A 26,059-nucleotide genomic window follows, 5' to 3' on the forward strand; every position below is an offset into this window, starting at 1 on the left:
CATGATGCTGCTTCACCTTGTGATGTGTCAGCTTGCCCCAGACAACAGCAGCAAATGTTCTCAGATCCAGCGAGCTGAGAGATTTCACAATTCCACATCCCGTGTGGAGCTCGCTTCCCTGCACCTCTGGCTCATATTAGTAAAAAAGATAAATATTTAGCCTTCCATAAGTAAAGAAAAAAAAATTCCCAATCTAAACCATCCCTGGCGTTCAGGAGCCATGGTGGGAACCAGCTACGAAAGCAGAGGAGTGTGACACTTGAAAACTGGAGAACCACCCTCTTAGAAGACATTAATAACTTATTAAGAAATACCTCCAGCCCTGATTTAACACCCATTTAAGCAGAACTCCCTCTGTCTAGATACGGTAAGGCTGGGACACCCCCCTGATGTCTGTTTCCTATGACTATCACCAACCAAATTTTGCAGCTCCACACCGCCATGTTGTTTTATGATGAAGTTCTCTCAAAGAATAACTTGCTCACTTTAATCATGTTTTGTCCGAGATTTATGGCTTGATGCTTATTCACTGGCGGAGCTTCTCCACGTGAAATGTCAGTAAGCCTGTTATAAATTGCTCCTGGCATTCCTGCTCTATCTTTTACTTGGCCAGGAGTATTTCTACCTGAAAGTGATAAATTCCTGCTATAACTGCTTTATGTGCTCCAGTAATTACGCTATAGAGGGATGGCGGGGGCTGCATCTCTGTGGAGGTACCACCTAAAAAACATCAGCCTGCAAAAGTGGGAGATTGGACTGAAGCCTGGGGTGCTGCAGGACATACAGGCTGAGGGAAAATCCACCCTGGAAACCCGAAATAATGGTGACTGGTTAGGTATCTCTGTCAGAGGAAGCTGAGGAATGGGCAGAAGAGAGGGGGAAGAAAATGAAATGTTTAAAGTCAGGGTGGAATAGCATTGGCATGGGGCAGGCGCCGTGCCTGGGCTGGGTGCCAGACATGAGGGGTGGGTGCCCTCAGCACCATGATGCCGTGTCCACCCACCTGTCTCAGGCCCTCTTTGCATAGGGGATATTTATGCAGTGTTAGACATGTTTGTTATAGATACACAAACACTGGAAAGAGGCATGTAGGAGCATCAGGTTTGGGTATGTGATCGATTCGGATGCTGTTGTGGTATCAAGATGGGCTGAGACCAACAGCACGAGGTTCAACAAGGCCAAGTGGGTCCTGCACTTTGGCCTCAGTAGTGCCCTGCAGCTCCAGGCTGGGGCAGAGGGGCTGGAAAGCTGGGAAAAGGTCTGGGGATGCCAGTGGCAGTGGCTGAACATAAGCCCAGGTAGGCAAGGCCAATGGCACCTGGCCTGTATCAGGAATAGTGTGGCCACAGGACCAGGGAAGTGATTTTTCCCCCATGCTGGGCACTGGTGAGGCCACACCTCATGCATTTGTGTCTGGTTCTGGGCACTTCAGGACACCATGGACATTGAGAGGCTGGAGCAGATCAAAAGAAGGGCAGTGGATCTGGGGGAGGGTCTGGAGCACCAGGAATGGCTGAGGGAGTTGGGGGCGCTCAGCCTGGAGCAAAGGAGGCTCAGGGGAGACATTCTGGCTCTGCACAACTCCCTGACAGGAGGGGGCAGCCGGGGGGGTCAGGCTCAGCTCCCAGGGAACAAGGGAAGGGACAAGAGGAAATGGCTTCAAGCTGCACCAGGGGAGGTTCAGGTTGGACATCAGAAGAATTTCTTCACGTGATTAGACATTGGGAGGGGCTGCCCAGGGAGATGGTGGAGTCGCTGTCCCTGGGGGTGTTCAAGGAATGACTGCACGTGGCACTCAGTGCTCCGCTCTGGTTTACACAGTGGGGATCGGTTACAGGTTGAGCTCGATGGTCTCAGAGGTCTTTTCCACCTGTGTGGAAAATCACACTGTGAAAAGCCAGTGTGCATGAAGGAGACAGGGAGTCCTGCAACTTTATTCAAATAAAGGGGGAGAGTCCACTGGCACATACCCGCGTGGGGTTTCAGAGGACGCAGCCTCCTTTTATCCTAAACTCCTGGCCATATGTTGCCCTTTTCCTTTCCCCGTCAGCTGAGGTACGAGGAAGGTACAGCCTTTCCAAAAAGGCTACTACATATTCCCCGTTGAACACGTAGGCCATTTGCCCCTAAAGTTTGGAAGTTCAGACGCTCTGGGTTCTGCAATAGGCTTGTGCAGACCCGTTTCTCCTATTACCCTAACATTCAGAAGTTTAAACTGTCTGGGTTCTGTAACAAACTTGCGCAGTTTGATGCTCCTAGAGACAAAAAGACCCATTTTTCCTCAAGACTCTGAAGCCATTTTTTCAGACTTAGTCATTCTTGAAGACATTAACAGCCTATTTTTCCCATTATTACTGAAGACCCCCACCCATCGAGTCGTACGTGAAGACGTTAGCACCCGTTTTTCCTACCACACCCTAACTGACCCTGTGTTTCTGCGATCTCCGCCCCGAATTTCGCCCAGCCCGCCATTTCCCCAGCCCGCCCCTCACGGGCGGCCCCGCCCCGCTCCCGGAGCGCGGGAAACGCTGAGGGCGGGGAGCGCGCGCGCGGTTCCGGCGCCTGCGCGGTGGTGGCGGGCGGGGGATTCGGAGCGGCGGCGGGAAGCGCTAAGGAGCTGCTGAGGGAAGCCATGAGGGAGGCGCTGCGCGGACGCTCGGGCAACCAGCCGGCCCCGGGCAGCTCCCTACGCCCCGCCGCCCCCTCCATGGCGCCGCCCGGGCACCCCTGGTCCCACACCCGCGCCGCGCTGGGGCGGCTGGAGAGGGCGCTGAGCTGCTCCCGCTGGTAATGGATGTCCTCCTTCCCCCTTCCCCCCGCCGTTTTCCCCCACGCCTCCTGCCGTGTGGCCGCGCGTGTTAAAAGTGCCGCGTTTCTCCTTCCTCTGCCCACAGCGCTGGCGTCCTGCGGGAGCCCGTGTCCCTGGGGCAGTGCGAGCACGTCTTCTGCCTGTAAGTACCGGGGCTCGCCCGCCGCCGCCCCCCTCGCCGCCGTGCTGTGGAGAAAGGACGGGAAAGTGGGCACCGGTGGTGCCTTCTGGCTCTCCGGGGGACTGAGGAGGAGAGGAAAGCGGGAGCTGCTGTTCCCCTGTGGGTCTCCTCCCGGAATGCTGATTTAGGCGTCAGGATGCTGGCCAGGTGTGAAGGGAACCCTCAGTCTGATGGAGGGAATTGTCGGCTTGTAGTGGAGTAGAATTCCAGAACAACTTGCAGTTCTCATCATCCTCAACTCCTTTCTCCTCACATGAAGAAAAAAGAGCAGCTTGCAAAGGTGTTTCCTGTTTCCAAGGGGCTTTTCCTCTGCCCCAGAGGGTTGGGTGGTGCTTGTTGGTTTGGCCTTCTACCAAGACTTTGCTCCTTCAGATCTGCATCTGTTCCTGTTTTCATGCGCATCCAAACACGTTGGGATAGGCAGGATTACCTCTGCTTAGAGGTGGTCAAATAATCTGAGTGCTTCAAAAAACTGACTTAAATTAGAAACATTCGGCCAACAGGGCATTTCAGAGGGGGTGGTGGTCACGTTGCCTGTCGTAGGACAACTCACTGCATCGTCAATACAGGCAGAGGCTGAAATGTTTGTGCCCCAGAATCGCATTTGGGTGAGGTGGTGGAAGCTTGTGGCTGCCCTGTGTGTCACTGCTCTTCACGGCATGCACATGCAAACAGGGGGAGTTAAAAGGTCCGCTCTGTGTTTTAAACAGTTTCTCTGCACAGCACAGGTGTAAACAGTCTGATAAAATCCCACCTTTGTTAGGGTGGAGAGGAGGGATGCTTTCTAACCTCTGCTTGTAAACCAGCATAGATACTCAGCTTTGCTTCCTGTTAATCTACAAGTCAGTGTGTCAATGAAAGTTGAGGAAAACCCTCCCCTCCTCCCTCATGGATGTGTATCCCCTCCCTGTCTTCAGCTGCACTTATCTCATAGGAGTTTACAGTGGTGAAGGCCTGAAGGGTAAAATACAAGCAGAATATTTCTTTGCTTTTTATTAAGGAGTAACTGATTATGGCACAGATGCCCTCAGCATCTCTTCCCCTAGTATGGATGTATTTAAAGATGCACAAATGATTTATTTCTCTCCAGACATGTGTGTTCTTTCCTAGCTGTGGCTATTAATTGCTGTAGAAGATTCTTGAAGAGGGACCTTTTACATGGGCACGTAGGGATGAGACAAGGGGGAATGGCTTCAAATTGAAAGAGAGAAGGTTTACATTGGATATTAGAAAGAAATTCTTCCCTGTGAGAGGGTATGAGGCCCTGGCACAGGTTGCCCAGAGAAATGGCTGCCCCATCCCTGGAAGTGTCCAAGGCCAGGTTGGACAGGGCTTGGAGCAACCTGGGGTAGTGGAAGGTGTCCCTGCCCATGGCAGAAGGTGGAATGAGATGGGCTTTAAGGTCCCCCTTCCAAGCTGAACCACTCTATGGTTCTGCTGTCTAAAGGAATTTTTAAAATTCTTTGTTTCATTTATATGACCTGTCTGCAGATTACTTAGTTAAATATCTCCCAGGAGCTTGTACAAGTTATTTATAAGTATGAACATGTGGCTTAATAAATGTAATTGTTTGGGTGTTGGGCATCTAAGGCCTTGTGGTTTTATTTTGGATAACCCCTGGTGTATTCTGGGTGGCAGGTTTCAAACACCCAGTTTGTTGAAGTTTTGTGGGGTTTTTAAGAAAAATTTTCCACACATCAAGAAGACAATGCAGTTTGTATTGATGAGGCTGGAAAGAATAGCTAACAGTAGTTATGAGCACTCATTAGCAGCTATTTCTTGCTCCAGAAAAATGAGTTTATTTGCTATTATCTGAGTTATTGTTTGTGCTTGATCTTTTCTTCTTTGTATGCCTGACCTTTTAGCAGCACTTCATCTGTCCTTTGATGACTGAGTCTTGGGCAGTGGCTATTTTTTAAAATAAACCTAAGGAAATTCAGATTAATTTGTTTAGAAGCAAATTAGGTAGGGCACGGAGCCAGTCTGCAGTACTCTGATGTGGAGTGATTCTGGTCCCCTGCTGAAGACAGACGTTTATTAACACGCCCAGGGAGGGTTGGGGCAAATGGCCGGAGCTGGCTTCTGAAATATGAAGTGAAATGTGTGAAACTAATGAACTGCAGAACTCAGGTCACACATGAAACAACTGGTTCTCCCTCGCCATGGTTTTGTTATGGACAGGGATATTTATCAAGATCAGTTTCTGCAGTTTTATTGGAGTAGCTGTGCTAGGTTACCTGCAGTCATTATCAGTTGACTACAAAACCCCAACAGCTACATGTAATTAAGACATGTTGTGGTATAAAAGCCATTCTGCATTTCCTTTGCAGTGCCATTTACAGGGGTGGGAAACCTGAGGCCAGCTTCCCTAGAGGAGACCTGGTTGGCCCTTCCCTTTGCTCCAAGTGATTTGTCAATATCTAGAATATGTTGGAGCCAAGAGCTGTGCTTCAGTCTCCCAAACACAGCAGTGCCTCAGCCACGAGGGCCTTTGCCTGTTTAAAGCACAAAACACACCTAGGCAGCAATTTTTACATGAGTAGTGAGACTTTGGAAATTAATTCACTCTTGGCTATGTGAAACTATAACCTGTATTTAATAGGATAGATTGGAGACAAGACATAACAATGGCCCTTGAATGTTGCAGTTCAGGTGGCAAATCATAAGGTCTTCTCACTGGCCTAATCAAAAGAATAAAAGCTTTCAGGCTGATATGGGGACAGTAGTATTACTGAGTAAATCTGTTTCCCCACCCATCCCACCATGATCATCTGACATAAATGCTCTGAAAGACAGCAGTGATAAAATACTCTGAGCACCTAGAGATCCTCGTGGGACTTCATAGAGAGACGTGTTCACACAGGTGAAACTTCTTCACAGCATCAAGCAAATTTTAACTAGGAGAAAGTGGAAATGGTGGTTTACTATGGGTTGGCTTTCTGGCACTTGTTTAAAAATGGAAGGCTGCAGAATAGCAGATGTATAGGAATGTGTAGTTTTAACTGTTTGAGCCTAATTGTTACTTGGAGACAAACAGCAGTGGAGCTTTTGAAAATTTGGATTGGCTTATGAGTGGAAGTCACAAGGCACCCTGTTTTTCATGACGGTGTCCTGATGAGGCTCTGGAAGTGGGTTGCTTAATTATGTTCGGCTTGTCACTTGCCATGATAGATATGTCCTGTCCTGCATTTGTGACTAACTTGTGTGGGCTTTACAACAGCGGATTGTCAGTGCTAAAATAAGAGATTCTCGCTGAGCGCTTGGCTGGGAAACGGTTGATGGGCGGCTACAGTAGATAACTTACACGGGATAATGATTTTCCATTTGCCTTTCAGATCCTGTGTGGGTGACTGTGTTGGCACCGAGTGCCCCGTGTGCCACGTGCCAGCCTGGGTGCAGGACGCACAGATCAACCGGCAGCTGGATAACATGATCCAGCTCTGCAGCAAGCTGCGGCAGCTCCTGGGCGCCGACGCCTCAGGTGAGGCTCACCTGGATCCCTGGTGGCTGCAGAGTCCAGGCTGCTCCATTCCATCTCCCAGGCTTTACAGGGAATGAGCAGTGCAGCCCTGCTTAAAATTCCGAGAGGCTGTTCCAAATCATGTTTGGAAAATTTGATTTGAAGAGAACTGTCTGTATGGATTGCTCGTTCTTTGAGTCTGTTTTACTAAGAAATCCGCATGAGCGGGTTAGTCCATAATTCATTAGAATCCGTCTTCCAAAATTAGATGAAAGTGGGAGAGATTGCCAAGTCACGTGGCACAAACCAGGGGCACAGGTTGTCATATCCTATGGGAGCCCCAGTGTGTAATGTTCTGCATTGTGTTAGGGGGGCCCTATTAAAGAATTAATGCAGCTCTTCTCCTGCCTCTTGGGTTTCTGTGCACTGAGTCGTGCCTGCTGTCCCAGTAATTTTCAGTTTAGGGTTTTTGCACGTGGGAAAAATTATCTATGGTCCTTGCCTAAAAAGGGAAGGAAGCAAGTCGTAATTCATTTATTTTCTGGTCCCTAACAATCAGCTAGTCTACTGCAGTGAAGCTTTGTCATTGCTGACTGTGCTAGAAGATTGCAGAGAACGTACTTTGGGAATTCATCTCTGTCGAATTTTAGGCTGTTTGTCAAAGTAGGAAAAACTGTAGTGAAATAAGCGTAGGTGATTGTGTGTTTCTTCTGCAAGCTCAGAGAGGAGCATTTATGTAACACCAAGTTTTAGAAAACATTCATTTAGTTGTCAGATACAGAATAGGTAACTTTTCCTTCATTGTTGATTCCTAATATGTTTGTCTAAATTAAAGATTCTTTTTCTATGTCTAATCCCATCGGCACCTTCATTCACTTATGGAATAGTTCTTTATTGACACCAAAATGCATTTTAAGTGAGGAGGCTGGAAGCCTGTGTCCAAATGTAAAGGAATACATTTTATATAGATATAAAATCTTATGGTGATTAAATCTTCTGGAGCATAGAAAACAGACGATGGCTTAAATAGGATTTCAGGGAAAGATTTTAAGTGATGAAGGCTTTTAAAAGCACACTTGGAAGAGAATCATTCTGAGAGGAACTATTTGTAATGCTATAAATAAAGCATTTAAAATACAACATGGGAGCATTATTGATACTGTTTAGATGTTTTGGAGAACTCTTAGAGATGGATTAATTCTTAAAAAAATTGGTCTGATGTTTAACTGTGCTGAAAATTGAATAATACATTTAATCCCATAGTTCTCCTAAAATAAAGTCTTCATGGTGTGGCTAGGCTGCAGAACTAAATGAGGTTCTTTTTATCATCCCTTGTTCTGACTTAAAAGCAGACACAGAATAGAAGTTTACAAGAGTGTTGTATATTGAATGATTCAGGAGGTGCCTTTCTGTCACTTGTAATCTTTGCAGTGTGCTAAGGATTAGTACAGTGGCCTTTTGGATGTTTGATACTGAGGTTAGGAGAAAAACGTCCTGAGCTGGTAACAGTTCACTCTCAGGAATGGCTTGAATTCGTAAGTAAATGAGCACACCTCTAAGAACAACTTCAATGTGTTGAAAAGGAAAAAAAAAAAGTATGGTTGAAAATCACAGCATTTTGTAGTTTTAGAGATTTTGAGAGCAATTTCTTCAGGTTGTTTTGTCCCTCATCTCTGGCAAATCCGTCACCTCCCATGGATGTCTGGATACGTTAAGTTCTGCCTTGAACTTAACGTATCCAAAGTGAAATATGTTTGAGTTTGGAGAATCGCGGGTTCTTTTCTCTTGTTAAGGACTTTCTTTCATATTCCTACAGCACTGTACTTCTGTCAACAATATTTTCTTCTCTTTTGTGTTAGAAGGTCAGAAATAATACTTTATGTTCAAGTAAAGGAAATAGACCGAAAAATCAATCTTTCAGTGCAGGAAAGGAAGAGAAGCAGTTGAAAAAAAGAATATTTCCATATATTTGTTTTATGTCCCTTTTGCATATTTGCTGTGTATGCCTTGTTTTGAGACAGTTGTGGCTTCTCTTAAGTCTTCTGTTTGAGATCCTTGTTGACGCTGAAATTTCTAAGTGCATCCTACTACTCATTGTTTTAGTCTCTGACAGAGCTAGTGCATGCAGCAAGTTGTGTGTTTTTCTTTTAAAAAACCCCAGAGAACTGCTGCGACTGAAAAGGATAGGGTTAAGCTCACACTGACTATTTCAAATACAAAATCTCTGTACCCTGAGGTTCCACAGTAGACGTGAGAGGGATCTCACTTTGTATTCCATTGGGATAAGAATAGCTTTTGCCAAACAGCATGTGCATTGTAAGAAGCAGCAGCAAATAATTCAGGAAAGACTGCACAAAATAGCTACTACTTCCCTTTTAAATTAGAGGGAAACACAGCAAATGACACTCCTGGGGTGACTGAAGATGAATTGACAGACAACAAACCTGAAACTGGCTAGAAAATGCAAATTATAGGTGGAAAATTCAAGCTATAGGTAGGAAATGCTGAGCCTCCAAATTAATTCACTTGTTAGAGATTTTATATCCTTAGTCCATGGCAAGGTGAGGAGAGCTGCCTGACCATTTCCTGCCCGGTGTTGCACCTTCCGAAGGGTAATGGGAAGCTGGCTGGAAGGCACCACAGATGGGGATGTCTGCAGCTCAAACTCTTTAGCTCTAATGTTGCAGTCCAAGACATCTTGAGAACTGATGATGGGGTTCACAGGTGGGTAATTAGTGAGAGCTTGTTGAATCATGGGCATAGTGTATATAAAACACGAGAGATGTTGATTTACAGTGATCATTTTGAAGGAAGTTCTAAATACTTAGGCAGACTTTCCTGTGTAATGTTCTTTAAAAAGAAGAGATTGCTGTAAATTTTCAGAACCATCACCAACCATTTACGGTCAATTTTACCTTATTCTTTGTAGAAATCTGCTTCACTCTTAACACATCAAACAGAAAGTCTTCCTCCCTTCTCATGCAGGGCTACACCTTGCAGGTGTTGGTCAAAGCTTCCTAAGCTCGTGCTGATGCTGGTGGACAGTCAGAGAGATCAACTTTCAATCAGCCTTTATAGTATCATGACTTTGTTTCACATTTACTGGACAAAAAGATGTTGCACTCCTGTTTTAACAGATAACACAGCATTTCGTGGATGCTATGACATTTTTCGTAATATCTAAAGGTGAGGTTTTGAATAGCTGGAATTTCTCCCTTTCCCCCTCGGTGTTGAATACTTAACTTGCAAAATAATCATTCTTCAGCGAAGGCACTAATGTTGCACAGATGGTACCAAAGCGCTTCCCTTTGATTTTTAATAAGGGACTAGTTTGTCAAAGAGATTCTCAACTTCTGTTCTGAAACCCGTAATAGAGAATAATTTGAAAGGCACACAATGTGCATCATTATATTCCTTTGATGCAGATTAATGATAGCTAAACCACATTTCCTAATTGCTCCTTTTTTCCCCCCTGCACTAGCCTGCTATTGCACTACAGCAGAATTTGGAGAGGGAGCTCTAGTTGCAAGGCACTGACTATCTCCTAGTGTTTTTGTGTACTTTCAACCCTTTTGACACTTAAGAAATCCAACTCTATTAAATGTCAGCATCGAGAAACTTGGGCTTATTATGTGCAAATAACTCTAATTTAGAAATAATTCAGTTACTATATTGTGTATCTTAATGTTACATTTAATAGGTAATGGAGACTAAATTTACTGCATTTATTATAGGCTGATTCTATTACTGTTATTGTGGATGCTCTTTATGCCATTGCAGATTTTTAAAATCTAGGATTAGTAAGGCATGCTCTACTGATTCACCTTGTCTAAATACATCTCTAAAAATTTTTGGGAGGATACTTATGTATTAAAAAGATAATTAAATCAAAATCATAATAGTGGTTTTTTTTCAATCCTGTTGAGATCTGAGCTCTGGCTTGAAACTTGGAGACAGCAGAGAATTCATTGGGATTGATTTTATTGTCAGCAATTTTCTCTGAAGGTACTTTAACAGAATGAACTTAGCCACCAGATAATAGCCTCTTTATATGAATTAACATTTACATATTAAACCATAAGAACTTCCTTTCAGCTTCTTGGCACTGGGTCTCCCCTCTTTCTTTCTCCCTCTCACAGCTCTCGGTCCATCAAAAGATTCGATTTTCAGGAAAGGTGGATTGGCCGTTTGTCCAGATTACTTTTGCTCCCTGCCTTGTACACTTCAGAAATGGAGGAAGGGGTAGCAGAGTCTAAGAAAAACCAGAAAATTAATAAAAATGCAGTTTCCTCCCCAGCAGGCTGTGGAGATGCCCTGGGTGTGCAGGACTGGCCTCTGGATGGGGTGGGTCTCCTTGTCAGGATACGGGGATCTTTTAATCATGTCCACGAGTGCCTCCGTGTTCTAAAACGTGCAACATGCTCTCTCTTACACCTCAAGTCGTTGCAGGTGAGGAAAAATAATCCTGGGAAAGTATTTATTTGGCACGTTGTTACACTTTCAGCAGTGTTTTAATAACCTGACTAGTAAGTCCCTGCTGAGCAACCAATTATAAACAGATCAGTTCAGGAAGCCTCGTGGTGGATTTTTCGCAGGCTTTCCTGCTGCCAGAAGTGGTACATCCAGTGTAAATGCTTCATTGTGTTATGCTGCTTCAGATCATACTTCTGAAGGACAGTGCCTTTGATTGAATTTGTCACTTGGACTTGAAAGTCTTGCTGTGCTATACACATCAAAAAGAATTCTGGCCATCGTAAAATTGTACAAATTACTTCTGCAAGCCGATTTTATTCTTTCTCTTTACTTGGGGATGACTGATAGTTTTAGCAAGGTAAATATTTTACAGGGAAATCTGCTAGTTTGTGTAAACACTGAAGGCAAGACAAGTAAATAGTAACTTGTGTTTTATATTTTGCATCTGTTTGCAATCAAGCTCTTGGTTTTTTTAGATGTTATTGTCAGAATGAGTTTGGATATGATCTCAAGGCTAGCTAGTTCTGAGATTTCGGTCTCAATTTCAGTGGTTTTTTTTTTTCTTGTTTGCACCAAGCCCAGCCTTAAAGGAAAACCAAATAGCTGCAGTTCTGTACTTGATGATTATCTTTAGATGCCTAAATGATTGATTAACTAGCCTCAAGCTGTATTCTTAATGACACTTTTGGTCCGATGGCTTACATATTCCTCTAGCTAAATCTAATATGTAACATGATTTAATTCAAGGGGTAAGTAGGGTAATTGGATCAAGACTAAGGAAACATTTAACTTTGCAATATTGCTTGAAAAGAAATCTGTGAATGTCTGTTTAATTGTTGAATTACACAGCTCTCTTTTAAGTGGAGTTTCAAATGCTTTTTTTTATGACCAAGGGATTGGAACCAGTGTGTTTGCTGCTGAGAGTTTATCCCAGCTTGCTGTGAAAAATGGGCTGTAGTTACTAACACCAAAAATAAAAGAGAAGGTATGCAGAAAATAAATTATCCATAGAAAGTTAATGCACTGAAATGAAAGTGATAGATTGTTGCAGTGAGTGTCTGTCACTTTTAATAATTGAGACTTCGTATAGTTTATTCCAAGAATGCTTAAAACCCTCCCCTCCCTTCTAATCTTGGTCTTAGTGCTGCTTCAGAAAAAAAATAGAAATAACAAAATTCATATTGGTTTTGTGTTTGCTTGCTATAAATCACCAAGACTTTTGTGAGTGGTAGTCCCTGAGGTATGAGGCAACAGAAGGAATGAGTAGTGCATTTACTTTGGAGGACTTGTCCAAATAACCTAAAATAACTTGGGTTCCCATGAAGTAATTGGTACAAAATCTGCTATAGTTCTTTTGTGTCAAAAGACCTGTCAAATTAAATTAGTGTCTAACTTTGAGGTCACTTTATACTCCTTAATTTATTCTTAAGCCATTGAGGACAGTATTTATAGTCCTTGTTCTCACCTGTTATTTCATGTGCTGGGAGTACAGGATATTCCTCCGTCATCTTGGTCATTGATTTGTAATGTGCTGTACAAATTGATTTATAAAATTGCTCCACTGCATATTTTTAAAGAAATGTTTGAGATATCAAAATGATTAGCTTCCTTGAAATTATTTACTACCAAGGGGTAAAGGAGCAAATGACAGGACATGATTGCTTACAGATTTCCTATATATTCCTCTGATTCATCTGCCGTATCTGTGGAATCAGTCAAGATTTCTCAGCAATGCTCAACATTTTTATAAGGATATTATTTTTGCTTGCTTACAGCTATTCTTCCTTTTCATCTTCAGATGAACTGTAATATCTCTTTAGAAAATTGTTTCTGTGCTCTTTTGTGTATGCACATGCCTCTTTGTTAAACCTATTTCCAAGGAAAACTCAGTGAGAGAACCAACTTCTGTCCTTTTCTGACCTGGCCGGAACTCCTCTGTGCACGTGCTGTGTTGTGAACCCAGGCTGCTGAGGAATTTCTCTGCCAGGATGCTCACTTGCCTGATGGATAGCTGTAGCTGCACTGGGATCTCTGAGCTCCAGAGTGGCATGTGACCTTGCCAGGGCTTTTAAAGTCACTACATGTGTCTTCTCAGAAGGAATGAAAGCACTCATAGATTGTATTTAGTAACACTTCATCAGTTACTGCAGTTGTTGTTACGATTTTTTTTTTTTTTTTGCTTTGTGAGGTTCTGAAGAGTACTCCATAATTATTTTTACTCTTCCCTGATGTACTTAGATTCAGCAGAAGTTACATCCACACCGACTGACTCAGACTTGGGAAAAAAGAGCAAGAAGGAACAGATAAAAATGTGGTTTAGTCCAAGAAGCAGGAAGATTCGATGTGTTGTGAAGAGGAGTCAGGCTGAGACTAAAAGCAATGACCTTGGTCAAGACACATCTTCAGTTTATGATTTCTTTCCTTCCCCTCCTCAAGAGAAGCCCTCCAAGCCAACAAAAAGACCAACCCAGAGACAGAGGAAGAAGATGAAAAAGAAACATCTAGCAGACATTAACAAAGAGTGGAACTTAGAGAAACCTGAGCAGAAAGGAGTCGAGGAGAAGATTCCCAAGGAAAAGTGTGTGACCGTCTGCAGTCAGCCAGTAGTGCTGTGCACTCCAGAACCAGAGAGTCCTGAAGAAAGACCTCAGCAGGAGTCTGTAAAGGAAGCTGACTCCAGCAACAATACAGAAGATATGGAAGTTCTACCACAGGCAGAATCCCCAGAGAAGAAAGATAGTGGTGAGGTTGTGTGCTCTGCACGAGATAGCAAGGAAAAATATTGTGCTGCAGAGACAACACTCTCAATAGAAAAAGCAGTTGTGCCTTTGAAACGTGGAAGGCAGCAATCCAGACTTCAGGGTACTCCTCAGTCTAAAAGAGCAAGGAGAAGTGAGAGGGACGTTCCTGGGAAGTCAGGCAGGCAGGCCAATGGCTTAGAGGAGTCACTGCAGGGCTCCCCCATCTCCCCAGCGACGGAACACCAGACACCAGTTCAGATTTCTTCCTCTGCATCCAATCTCACTGACACTGGAATGAAGACAAGAAGATCTGCAGCCCTTCAAGTGATAAACAGTCCTTCACTTTCAGAATCTCCTTCTACCCCATCCACTTCCAAGACTTGCAGCCAAGTAGCAACACCACTCAGTCCTTTTGTGTTGAAATCCCCTGGTGGCAACACAATTGCCAGAAGGAATTACAAGGGAGAGACTTTGCTCCATGTTGCTTCCATCAAGGTAGGACCATCATCTTCTAGTTCAGCTTTAAACAGAAGTTTACAAAGACAATGTTGTTTTAAAAATATTCTGGAAACCAGTTACTTTAGAACACTGTGTTTTGGGGAGGGAAATCTCATTTTGTGATCTTTTTCTTCTAGGTTTATTGGGAAGTTTCCAATCTGATTCTCTGATTTCATAAAGAAATGACTGTTGGAATGATCAAAGATGATTATACTTGGAAACTCAAAGCATTACAGTTTCAGTTATACCTGTGAGTTCTAGGAAGTGATAAGCATTTAAATGTTTTGGCCTTGTGTGCCAGAAAGCTGTCTCTGATTTGTCATAAGGAGTTTAGGAACTGTTTCAGATCTCTGATCTTGATCAGTTCAGTCTGAGCTGGTAACTCAGCCAGGACAAGATCTGAGTTATCTACATAACGATAACTGTGAGACATTATTTAACTATTATGTAAGCTTTGAGATCCACCACCTGATGCAAGTGTTGGCTCAAGGGGAGTGAGGTGCTGCACCCTGTGATTCCCATGCTGAGCCCTATGCTCTGAAGGAAAGGGACAGGGCTGGGATGTTCTCAGTTTTATGTAAGGTCAGTGTTAGTCATGGAATGACACCTAATACTCATTATGTTGTTATTATCTTAACCAGTTCCTGGTGTGGTAGAACTTCATGGCTTTGCTCTTTGCAGGGGCTGTCCTTGCCCATTGCTTTGTAAAAGCTGGGTAAAACATGTCCCACTCGTCAGATGCACTCATGGCAGCTCCCTTCTGAGAGGTCATTTCAAAGAGTTTGTGGTCTGGCAATTTAAATGCACTTTGTGCTAAATCATAAAATACAAATGCTGTGTGATTAATAAACTGCATATACTGGAAGCATTGATTGCTCCATAAGCACCTGACATTTATACAGCACTTCTCTCTGGTGAGACAGAGGCTGTTCTTGATAAATAACTGTGTCCTCTTTCAAAGGCATTCTAATAAGCCACTCCTGCTGCACAAGACCTTTTTAAATGGAAGTGTCAGCTGAGCTGAGTCGAGTTCAAATCTCGTATTTGATGTCATTAATATGGAATTAGGGGGGAGAAAATGAAATGTTGTCCTCACAGGACTCAAGAGCTTTGAAGGAGGGGTCTCCTGTTACTTCTCGTCCTAAGTCCTGCATGTTCCTCTTTATTAAAACACTGTTTACAAATTACCCTTCTGTGATTTTCTGGGGATTTGTAATGAATACAGTCATGACTGACTGGTTCTGAAAAAAATGGATCTGCCTTGGCAAGTTTTCACACAGGTATGGTTTCCAGCAATATGCCTGATGCTTCTTTGGAAGGCAGGTATTTCATCTAAGAAAACAGCACCCCTGCAGCTTGTTGAGACATGGAGTATTGGCATATTGGTGATATGCCAATAAGGTGGTTTTTCATTGCAAAGCATTTTGAAAATAAATGAGGAAAAATTAAACAGTTCATGCTGTAGACAAAAAGGATAAACATGTTTTGATTATCGAAGTTCAGTGGTGTTGCTGGCACTCCTTACTGCCGTTGGTACAGCCAAAAAAAAGCTGACTTCCAGCTGGAGTGTGGGCAGTGGGATGGGCTTTTTCAGTCCTCTGTGTGAATTCCTTTTGGTGTTGTCTTCTGATGTTTATAATTATTGAGCTAAAATGGGAAATGGCTTCTGTTCCTCATTAGTTCTGCTGTGGTTTTTATCCAGCAGCTCCATATTCATTGAGGTGCTCATTAGCAAAGGCTTGTGTAGCTAGGTAGGGCTTCAGGGTGATCCCAAAGTTTGCTTTGAAATGGAACTAAAATAACACGAGGGAAGTGATCTCTCGGTTATGATCTTTTAACCTGCAGGAACCCTGTATGGAGCTGATAAAAGTATTTTCTCAGACTGTTCTTGAAAATACCAGGCTTTATGCCCTTTGTATATTCTCAGTGTGGGGTTTAGATTTGTTTGGTTGGGTTTTTTTGTGGGGTATTTTTCTTTGGGTTTTTTTTTTTCCAAATTAGTTCTGGTTTTTTTTCTGTTTCTGAAAGAAGCATTTCTCTTCCAGTTTCGTTTTATAGGCAATTTTTTTTTCTTGTTATTTTCACAGCCAGTAATGTTTTTCCATGTGTGTAAAGGGAAACAGACTTGTAGCTGCCACCCTCCCCCAAAGTAAAATGAAGTCTAATTCTCTGAGACTTCATGAATTATAAAAATAAATCTGTATTATTTTCATTAGCTGTTAGGGTCTAATACCCAGATTTTAATTGAAGCTAATTGAATTCTCCCTTTTTTTCTTATTTAAAATAGATTATGCCCAATGTTAGCAGGCATGAAAAGTTAGAGTGTTGTGCTGTTTCTAATGATTCTGAGGGATTGAGCCCATTTACTACTACTCCTAGTAGTTATTATTTTACTGAAATCAAAATGGTTCTCAAGAAAGGTTCTAGTGTGGATGAACCTAATGCTGAGTTAAACTAATAAATGAAAATAAATGTGACCCTTCTTGTAGCAAACAGCAGATGTGTTTATCTTCAGAGTCATTAAAGGTAAAATCCCAATTAGTTAAAATACAGAATGTGACCTATTCAACTCTGAGTATTCCAGACTAGTGGGAAATTGCCCAATCAACAGCCCTTCCACATGGGAGTTTTTTACAGGAAGAGAGCAAATTGTTCACAGGATCAGCTCTTCCATGGCAATTAAATCACAGCACAGCGCCACTTAACGAGTTTGTGTGGAGTCCTAAATCTTCTGTGGAGAGAAGAACCCCCCAGTTCCTTGGCACTGCATTTCAGGTCTGGGTAGTGCCTGTGCTTCTCCTGCTTTGCCAAGGGAGGTGATGGGGCAGAGCACAGTGGGATTGTGCCACTATGGATTCCAGGGAGAGGGACTGTGAACTGCAACACAGGAGGGTGACAGAGGATCTTGGCAGCAGCTGCACTGTTACAGGGAGTGGATGGGAAAGAGCTGGGAGAAGGCTTGTTAATGCTTCAAGTTAGAGGGAAATGGGGAATTGCTCCTGCTCTGAGGAAAGAAGAATTTGCCTCTATGCAGAGCATCTCCTTTGTTTGAAGAGAGAGATGGTGTATTGGGACTAGTTTTGGCTACCTCCTGTCCCAGGTACCCTTTAGTTTTGACAGCTCAGGATGGCTTTCCCTCCTTGCTGTCACTCTAGGGAGGGCTCACAGAAAGGCTTCACCCATGGCTAGCCTGCTGTGCTGGACTCTTCATGATCTTTATAATTAACACAGTAAAATAACTGTGAGATAATTCCTTGAGCCCGTGAGAGTGCTCCTTTTACTGCTTTATTACCAGTTAACGACACATTAGGAAGGAGAGCAGAGAAGATGTTGTGGTTTTGTGAGCATGTGATGGCCAGCATCAGGATGGCTTTTAAATCTTGTTTTCAGGTGTCTGACCTAATCAGCTGGGAACTTCCTTTCTTTTGGTACTGGATCTCTTGTGTGCCATGGTTGAGAGCTGTGTCACAGAAGAGCATCTCCCCTCCTGGAGAAATGAGGTCAAGGCAAATATGAAATAGTGCAATGGTTTCAAATGCAGCACTTGAGAATATGGAAACTGGCCATGAGTCAAAGCAATCCATCTTCCGAAGTGCTGATTTGGAAGCTTGGAAACAAATTACCGTTGCTTTTTCAATAATGCTTGGTTGTTACTTGTCTTGTTTCTGAGGCAGGTTAACTTCTTGCATGTTTTCTCTTTATTGAAGGTTAAGCATAGTTTCTTGTATGTTTGTTATTAGGGAGCGGTCTGCTGTGTAGGGAATTAATTCGGAGGATTTTGAGGTGAGGAACTTGCAGGTTCCTGGAAAGAGTTCACAGTCCCTGTAAAGCACTTTAATTCATATTTGTCCTCCTTGACCATTTATGAGTTGTAAATAATCTAGTTCCCCCCCCCCCAGCTTAAATGAGCAGATGTCATTGTGTTTGAAAGGTGGCTTTTTTGGTTCATTTGCTTGACCTGAAGACTGAAGTGGCTTGATTAAATTTGTAAATGAAGGAGCAAGTATTTGGTTGAAGGGGTACAGGTTTTTAGCTTCATCTTCATGTACTGTCCTAATTCTTTGCATCTCTCTCTTTAACTGGTAGAATAGGTTTTCTTGTAGAATATGTTCGCATTTATTTAATAATTTGACTTTTTGGTGAAAAATGCCTTGATTAATGGAAATTGTAAAGGGCAAAATGAAAAAAAACCCCTGTAAAATGTGACTGAAAGGACACGTGCAGTTCTTAACCATATGTAATAAAATCGGGACTTGAGGGAGAAGGAAAAGAAAAACCCTACAACCTTGTGTAAGCCAAGCAGAGATAGTTTTCTGGGCTTGAGCCAGCCGTGGCTGCAGGAACTAAATTCTCATTGGGAGGAGGAAGTGCTTGTAAAGCCGAGTAAATGCTCTTCCCTGTCTAAGCTACTGCCGGCTCCAGGTCTGCCAACAGATGGCCCCAGCGCCTTTCCTGCTTCTCTGGCTTCCCGAGCTCCCGTGAGCTGCGTTGCCGAGGAAGAGCAGACCCATGGCTTTACTGTCTTGTCACTACAGCTGAGCTTTGTTATGAGCATGAAATGTCCTGAGCTTTGTTTGTTCCGAATGGATAATTCTTATTCTGCAGTAGCTCCTGCCTCTTCAAGAGCTGGATGTAATCCTTCATTGATAATTAGATTTCAAAATAAACACTTGCCTGTGAATTCTTAATGGTAGGAGCATTTTTCTAGCTGGTGTTTGCCTTGTTCTCCCTTTCTGAACAAGAAGTGTTTCCACTTAACGTTTCCCCTCTGTTGCTGCAGACAGTCAAGAGGGTCTCTCCTTGTGTCACTTGGTTATAGCTTCTTAGTGGAGACTGGTGATTTTCTTGCTGCATCAAGTAAACTCAAGGAACTAAATGTACAAAATTAATTTCGGCATTAGTCAAATCACATGTTTATGCAGCATGTTGGAATTAGTCATTCCATACTAACAGGTGTAGTTTGTTCTGCTCTCTTGTGGAGGAAAGACATGGAATTGACATATTTGTGTCTGGGACTTGCACCTACGTGGTGCTTACTCTTTCTTGTTTAGAGTTTAGCAAAGCATTTATGAGCTTATAAATGTTAGTAATTCCATCAACTTTGATAGAAGTGGCCAATATAAAAAAGAAAACACACTTTTTTTTTTACCCTTGGATCGCAGTTATTTGGCTTGACTTGTCATCTAAACCTGTATCAGCCTCTGGAAGATCCAATCAAAGCTCAGAGGCACCTGTGGTTGGATTTGATGATCTTACAGGTCTTTTCTAACCAAAATGATTCTGTGATTGTGGTCCTGCTTGCAGGAGGGACTTGATAATGTGTCTGTTAATGATCTGCGACTTGAAATTGAGTCTTCTGCTTTTTTTAGCTAAATGTTCACGTTATGGTGACTGACTGAAGAGCCTCTGAGGACACAAAAGGCACATTCTCCTGGCTGTTTTGTTAAAATCTCTCTTGTAATCCTGATTGGCAGCGCCCATCCAGTCACTGCGCAGCTCATGACAGCTTTCCCTCCTTGCTGTCACTCTCAGTGCTCAGTACTGGTTGTAGGGAGCAGGTTCCATTTACAGATGACATGATGACAATATTTATCTTCTGTAAGCAGCAAAACACCAATTTTCCAATTCTGACGTGGGCCTGGATTTAAGTCAGTGGATGTTGTCAGTCCTGGTGTCCACACCATCAACGTTTCCTTTGATAAAGCCACAGTGATGTTTTACAAATCAATGCTCACATAACTGATCTGAAAAGCTGTGATAGTATCTGATGCCCACACAAATTATTAGCTGTGCTTCCTGCTTTAAAGCAGTACTCCTGAAATGTCAAACCCTTGCAGTACGTGTTTGCAAACTGAACTTTAAATGATAAGCTCAGCTCTCGCTCATTATAGATAATTGTGTGTTCTCTCTGTTGGGAAGGATCTTAATGCTGAGCGTTGTCTTGGCTGCCTCTGAATAACTCCTCAGGTTTGATGCATGTCTGTTACCTTGCAACCATAAAGAGTATGCTGCTGCTAGAATCCCTTAATTGCTTTGAAAGGTAACATTTTGCTGGGACATCCAGGTTGTGAATATAATGCATGAAATTTATCTCTGATGTGTTAATTTCCTTGATGGTTGTAAAGCCAGTGAGTTTCAGCATTATTTCTGTGAATTTTGAGTTTACGGTTGTTGCTTGCTGGATTTATTTTTGCAGAGCAGTCTGTCTTAACATTTTTTCTAACTTAAAGAGTGAAGATTAAAGCTGTTCTGTTTTTTCAAAGTGCTTCTTGGTAACAAAAATGGATTAAGTTTGTTTTTATTGTATTTAAAGCTTAATTTAATATTCTCTTACCTTTTCTAAGGCATGCTGTGAGTAGTACCTAGAAATTCCTTGACTTTCCACAACTTAAAGGCATTGAACTTGATGTATATAATGGATTAAATTTCTCTCCTTCAGATCTTTTTTTGTATTGTATATTTGGCCTTGGCAAGAGCTACATACCAGTTTGTGTATTTGTATCTTCATTTGGGATCACAGTACCCTGGCCTAGGCAAAGTGTCAGCAGTTGTCTTGAAACACTTGATTTTGCCTAAAATAATAAGAATTGAGGCCTGCACTGCAGAGATCTCCTTGCCTCAGCTTCCACAGCTGAGCTCCTTACCTATTTATAGCTGCATCTGGATATGCTCCAATCTTATTACCAACTTTGCTTTTCAGGGTGTCAGAACCTCTGATTCGCAAATTCTGCCCTTCTGCTTCCTTTGCCTCATCTCTATTCAGCCTCTTTTCCGTAGCCTCTGCACCAGTTTCTACCCTTTCCACACCTACTTGCTCACAGTAAAAACTGAATATAGCATTTTTCCAAAAAGCAAATTAAAATTGTTTGGTAGATAACTGTTAGAGAAAGTGTCAGTGAGATTCAACATAAAGTAGTAATTGCAGTGTTAAATAAAACTCTTTTCTTTTCATGGAAAACCAATTCCTAGAAGCTTGTCAGGCTTATTAATTTATTTTACCTATGTTTTCAGTCAGTTATTTAGATGAGCTTGAAAAAAATCCAGTCTGAAGGACGAGGAAATTCTCAATAAACGTTCTTGACTTTAATCCTTGCAGTTGACTGTAGTGGACAGATTGCAATTAGCACAAACTTTTCCATTTATTTTGAATTAACTCTGTTACATGCATTGTTTTTGTCTAGAAATATGTAATTGTGTAAAATGTGTGGGTGGTTCTAAATGAACAGCAATGATTGTGTGGTCTCCAGATCAGTTGAGCTTTTGTTATCATGACAATATCTACATGAAAGGCTTATATCATTACATTTTTATTGCAGCTAAATTTATAATTGGGCATCTCTCAAGTTTGTGTTGTATCTGTGTATTTTCTTCATTACTTTCTCATAACTATGGCTTTCTCCTGTGTAGGGTGACTTAGCAGCTGTGGAGGAGCTGCTGAAAAACGGGGCAGATCCCAATGTCAAAGATAATGCTGGCTGGACACCACTGGTGAGTGCTGAAGGCTTCTTTCTCTCATCTGTGTGCTAATCAGATTTCACTTCATCCCTCCTTTCCCCTCCCATATTTTAGTTCCCTTCACACACATTTAGGTGACAGAGAATTATGCAAAGTGAAGAAGTGATGATAAACAAGGTTAAAAGAATTCATTAGCAAGCACTGACCTGCCCAGGTGTAATTCTCCTTTGCTGGGGTGTAGGGCAGGCTCTGAAATCGATCAGCCTGTGACTCTGCAAATGCAGAAAATACAGCTACGATAACTTGAAAATGATGAATTCCAAACAATGTTTGTATTTAATGGGTTCCTAATGTCCTCAGTGGTTTGGAAATATATCAAGTAGTGGAGTGAAAAAATTGCTTACTAGAATTACAGAAAATAAACAAAAGGTTCTTTTCAACCATGACTTCTTCCTCTCCTGCAGAATACTCCTGATAGCCTGTAAGGTGGGGGGTTTTGTTCCCTGTAGTCTAATTTGCACACAGTTGGCCTTTGTTCAGTTCTTCTCAGGGCTTTTTGTTAGTGCTGGGTTCCCAGGTTAATTCCTGTCAGGAGTGTAATGCGGTAGCCTTGCATCATCTTCCCTGGCCATCTGCGGAGTGCTGGAAAGTGGAACTGCCGTGAGAGGAGTCCTTCTGTGAATTCTGTTTCACCCGAGTTTCCCCGCTGTGGCTTTTCCCCCCCAGCACGAGGCGTGTAACCACGGGCACAGGGAGGTGGTGGAGCTGCTGCTGCAGCACCGGGCGCTGGTGAACACCACGGGCTACCAGAACGACTCCCCGCTCCACGACGCTGCCAGGAACGGGCACGTGGCCATCGTGGAGCTGCTGCTCCTGCACGGCGCCTCCCAGGATGCAGTGTGAGTGCATGTGGAATCTTGCTGGCATTAACCACAGCTACAACATCCAGAGTAGATGTTAAGTGAATATGAAGCAGAGCTAGTAATAAATGTGATTTGTATGAAGTGAGGGGGTGGGTGTTAAATGTGTGCTCTGCTGTGCTTGTATCTTCCTTTTCCAGGTAGGTGTTTCCTTTCCATTTGGCTTTGTCCTAAGCTTTTCTCAGGACACCTGAGTCATAGATAACTGGAGTACTGGAGACTCTACTAGGAAAGTAACAACATATGCTCACCCTAATCTTACACTTTCCTGTTGGCATCTTGTTATAGCTGCTGTCAGCTCTAAGATGCTGAGCTAGATGAGTTTTGAACTGCTACAGCTGTTTTTTGTCTCGTTACTTTTACTACACTACTTGCTAGCAGAAGGCATTTTGCTCCAGTCTCTTCTCTTTTCACAAATGACATAGACACAGGCGGAGATTTGGGAATTCTCACTTTTGCCTTTTTGGATCAAAGCACTAATCCCTGGTACACCTTTTAATTTAAAAAAAAAAAAAAAGCTAAGTAATATTTTCAGTTGACTCTTCTATACAGTTAAGTCTCCTGAAGATTTTGGCATTTGTGTATAGGAGATGCTAAAGAATCTTTCAGTCTGTGAATAACCGTGCAGCCTATTAGTATTTCAGACACTAAATGTAATTCTAGGTGTTGTATTGTTGTTGTGCCAAGGCCTGTGTGTATAAATTTGAGTCCAGTTCAAGTTGTCAGTAGGTGTGTGTGTATAGTAACACAACAGGATGAAGTCTAGCATGATACAAGTTTCCTTGGCAGCCACAGGAAGAAGCATAAACAAGTTCAGCTTAATCACTTCAGCTCTCAATATTCACACTCTTGGAAGCATACAGAATTAAGGTGCTTTGTGGGAAAGCATAGCGTTTTCATAAAGTCCTAATCTTGAATATATTAGAGTTTAAAAAACAACAAGAAAAAGCCAAAACAAATCAACAAGCTCTCAAGACTTCAGCATGAAAAAGTAAAACTAGGATCAATTTTGTCTTCACTTTGTTCTTGAGCAACAGGGACCCGTGCACCTGGAAAAGCTGACAGCTTCAGAGATTTTTAAGCCTTTTGTGTATGAGGAACCGGTGGTGTCACACTTATCATGTGTTTGTCTGGTGTTTGAAAGCATATCACAGCCAACAGCTTTGCTGCAAGGTTGTGACAGGGTTTCAGCTCTGGTGGGTTTGCACAGCTCAGGCTCCAAATGTCAGCAGTGGACTCTGCAGGTCTCCTGTTAGCCTTGGTCTCTGCTGCGTGTGCTCACACAAACAGAGGTGAGGCTGAACCTCTTTCAGCTCATTCTACATGAGCAAACATGACTCTGTTGAAACAGAAGCTTTTTAATCAGGGAAGGAGAGATTTATGTAAACCTTAAGCCCTGCTTTAACTTTTCACTGACTGTAGATAATGTTTAGTAAAAGTCTCTGAGAACAAATTTAGCTGCCATTAATCTTTGTGTGATTTGTCTGACAAAAGCAACCATGGGTGCTGTGGCACAAATTCAGTCCTGTCCATCCCTCCTGTAATAACTGAGTCTTCCAGATCTTCTGTAGGCTCTCTATCTCTGGTTGAAATGCCACTGTGTGTGTTGATGGAAAGGGGTTGGGGTTTCCCCTCCTCCATTTTTACAGAGAGCATTAGAGCCACAGAGAAATAGATGTACAAGCAAAGTGTTCAGGCTTGAATAGTAAGACTCTGCTGACCTCTTCCAAGCACTGTCAAGAAACGATGGAAACAGGAACAGTGTGTGTGGGACTCCTAAGAATGCCTCGTGCCTCCCTTCCCTCCTGTGCCCTAATAGCTTCCAGCAGTGAATTGTGCTGTGATCTTTCCCTGGATCATGACTTTGCAAATCTTACAGGGTGTTTTTGCTGCCACTGCCTCTGGTAGCTGTGGTCCTAATTAAGCAGTGGTTGGATTTGCCTAGGTAAGTGGACTCGAACCTTCTTTTCTGTAGAAGGTTTAGTTAATTCTTTCTTCCTAGTGGATGTAGGTACCCTTATAATGGAGTCCCATCTGACAAGAAGCTTGTTTTTCTTCAGTGACATTTTTTCCTAGATCCCTGAAATCAGCAGACCAGTTTTAAAAACAGGAGATGAGAACAGGCTGATCACTTAAAATGGTGCAATTATAGTTCATTTCATTATGGCTAATTATAATTGGTGTCTTTGTACTTAATGCTCACCTTCACATTATTATTTTAGGGTCTTTACAGTAGAAATTGAAGTAGTGATGAGTACAACTTAGAGCTCTTCTCCAAGGTTTATTTTCGTGGAGTGCCTTAACTTGAGAGGTGTTCAGTATGTGAGCTAAGACTATACCAAACCAATTTTGTCAAATGGATAAATTGGTCTAATTTTAATTCACTTTTTTTTTTTCTTTTTGGTGTTTAAAACCCTTTCTAGTCCTTTTGTAGGCTCTTCAGACCTATTCTCAATGAATTAAGTTTCAGCCAAGGAGAGGGCCCTCCTTAATGTGATGGGATAAAGTGATTCTTCTTTATCTTACCGGAGCAGGGAGGAAAGTTTGATTAGTTCACTGTGGTTGCTTAAGTGTTTTACTTTAGCTAAGCTAAGTAAAATGTGAACATGACAAATGTGTTCAAATGTTACTTGGGACACCATGAAATATGTAGCATGAAACCTCACAGAAGTGACTGATGTCTTGCTGCTGTCTTAGCAGTAGAATTAACTCAGTTTTGTGTCTTAATATCCCTTGTGTGTTGGAGAGTTAATCTACTGGAATAAAAACAGAGCTTGCATTGAACAGCCTGCTTAGAGCAGTAGTTTCGAAATTTAGCATGATACTTAATTGTGCCAGATGAAATATATTTTAAAGGTGTGCAGTAATGACTGACAGCAGGTCCAAAGGTAGGTAAGACCCACTGGTCTGTGGAGGGATGTAGGATATATCTGGAAGCAAATACCGCTGCTTCCTGAGGGACCTCAGTGGGTGAGGTACAACCCTATCCAAAGAGCTGAGACTTTGCAGTTTCGGATTTAGATATCAGATATTCACAAACCCATCAAGTGCATCTCATTCCAAGTACCTTTCAGGCTATGTTTTTGTCCTTTCATGTTAACTCATAGTGCATTAAGAAATAGCTCTATATAACAGGAAGCAGCCACTTATCTTTTGGACCAAGCAAAAACAGGTAGGGGCTTCCTCTTTTGGCAGAAAGTAATCCTGGGATTTCCTAATTCCTTGGCAAATTTTTTTTTTTTTTTGAAATCTGTGAGATTTAATAGTTGTGGCACTTCATTTGTCCACAACTTCATTGAAGTTTTCACTGACTGGGAGAGATACAAACTACAAACGAAAAATATTATATGGACCAGTGGACCTATTAATTGTCCTACTGGTCCTGTTAATTTTTTAAAGTTAATCTCCTACACATAACTAATTTTTATTTTTATGGCTTTTTAAAACGTGCTTGAATTCTGTCTTTTTTCCTTGCTTCACAGCAAGCCAAGTGATTTGAAAAATTAGATCTCTGCATTTGCA

General features: G+C 42.4%; 1 protein-coding gene across 1 annotated transcript in view; it reads left to right on the forward strand.

Moving 5' to 3' along the window:
- Positions 1 to 2,580: 2,580 nt before the first annotated feature.
- BARD1 (BRCA1 associated RING domain 1) overlaps positions 2,581 to 26,059 on the forward strand; it is a 40,762-nt gene continuing 17,283 nt past the window's right edge. The window contains exons 1-6 of the mRNA XM_042035422.1: positions 2,581 to 2,787; positions 2,895 to 2,951; positions 6,326 to 6,471; positions 13,162 to 14,159; positions 21,570 to 21,650; positions 22,344 to 22,516. Coding sequence (XP_041891356.1) covers positions 2,633 to 2,787; positions 2,895 to 2,951; positions 6,326 to 6,471; positions 13,162 to 14,159; positions 21,570 to 21,650; positions 22,344 to 22,516 — 1,610 coding nt within the window. The 5' untranslated portion in view covers positions 2,581 to 2,632. The remainder of the gene's footprint in view (positions 2,788 to 2,894; positions 2,952 to 6,325; positions 6,472 to 13,161; positions 14,160 to 21,569; positions 21,651 to 22,343; positions 22,517 to 26,059) is intronic.

This window comes from Corvus kubaryi, unplaced genomic scaffold (assembly GCF_017639235.1).
Source record: "Corvus kubaryi isolate FWS band 111438036 unplaced genomic scaffold, C.kubaryi_AGA036_p1.0 37383, whole genome shotgun sequence".
In the NCBI taxonomy this organism is placed as follows: Eukaryota; Metazoa; Chordata; class Aves; order Passeriformes; family Corvidae; genus Corvus; species Corvus kubaryi.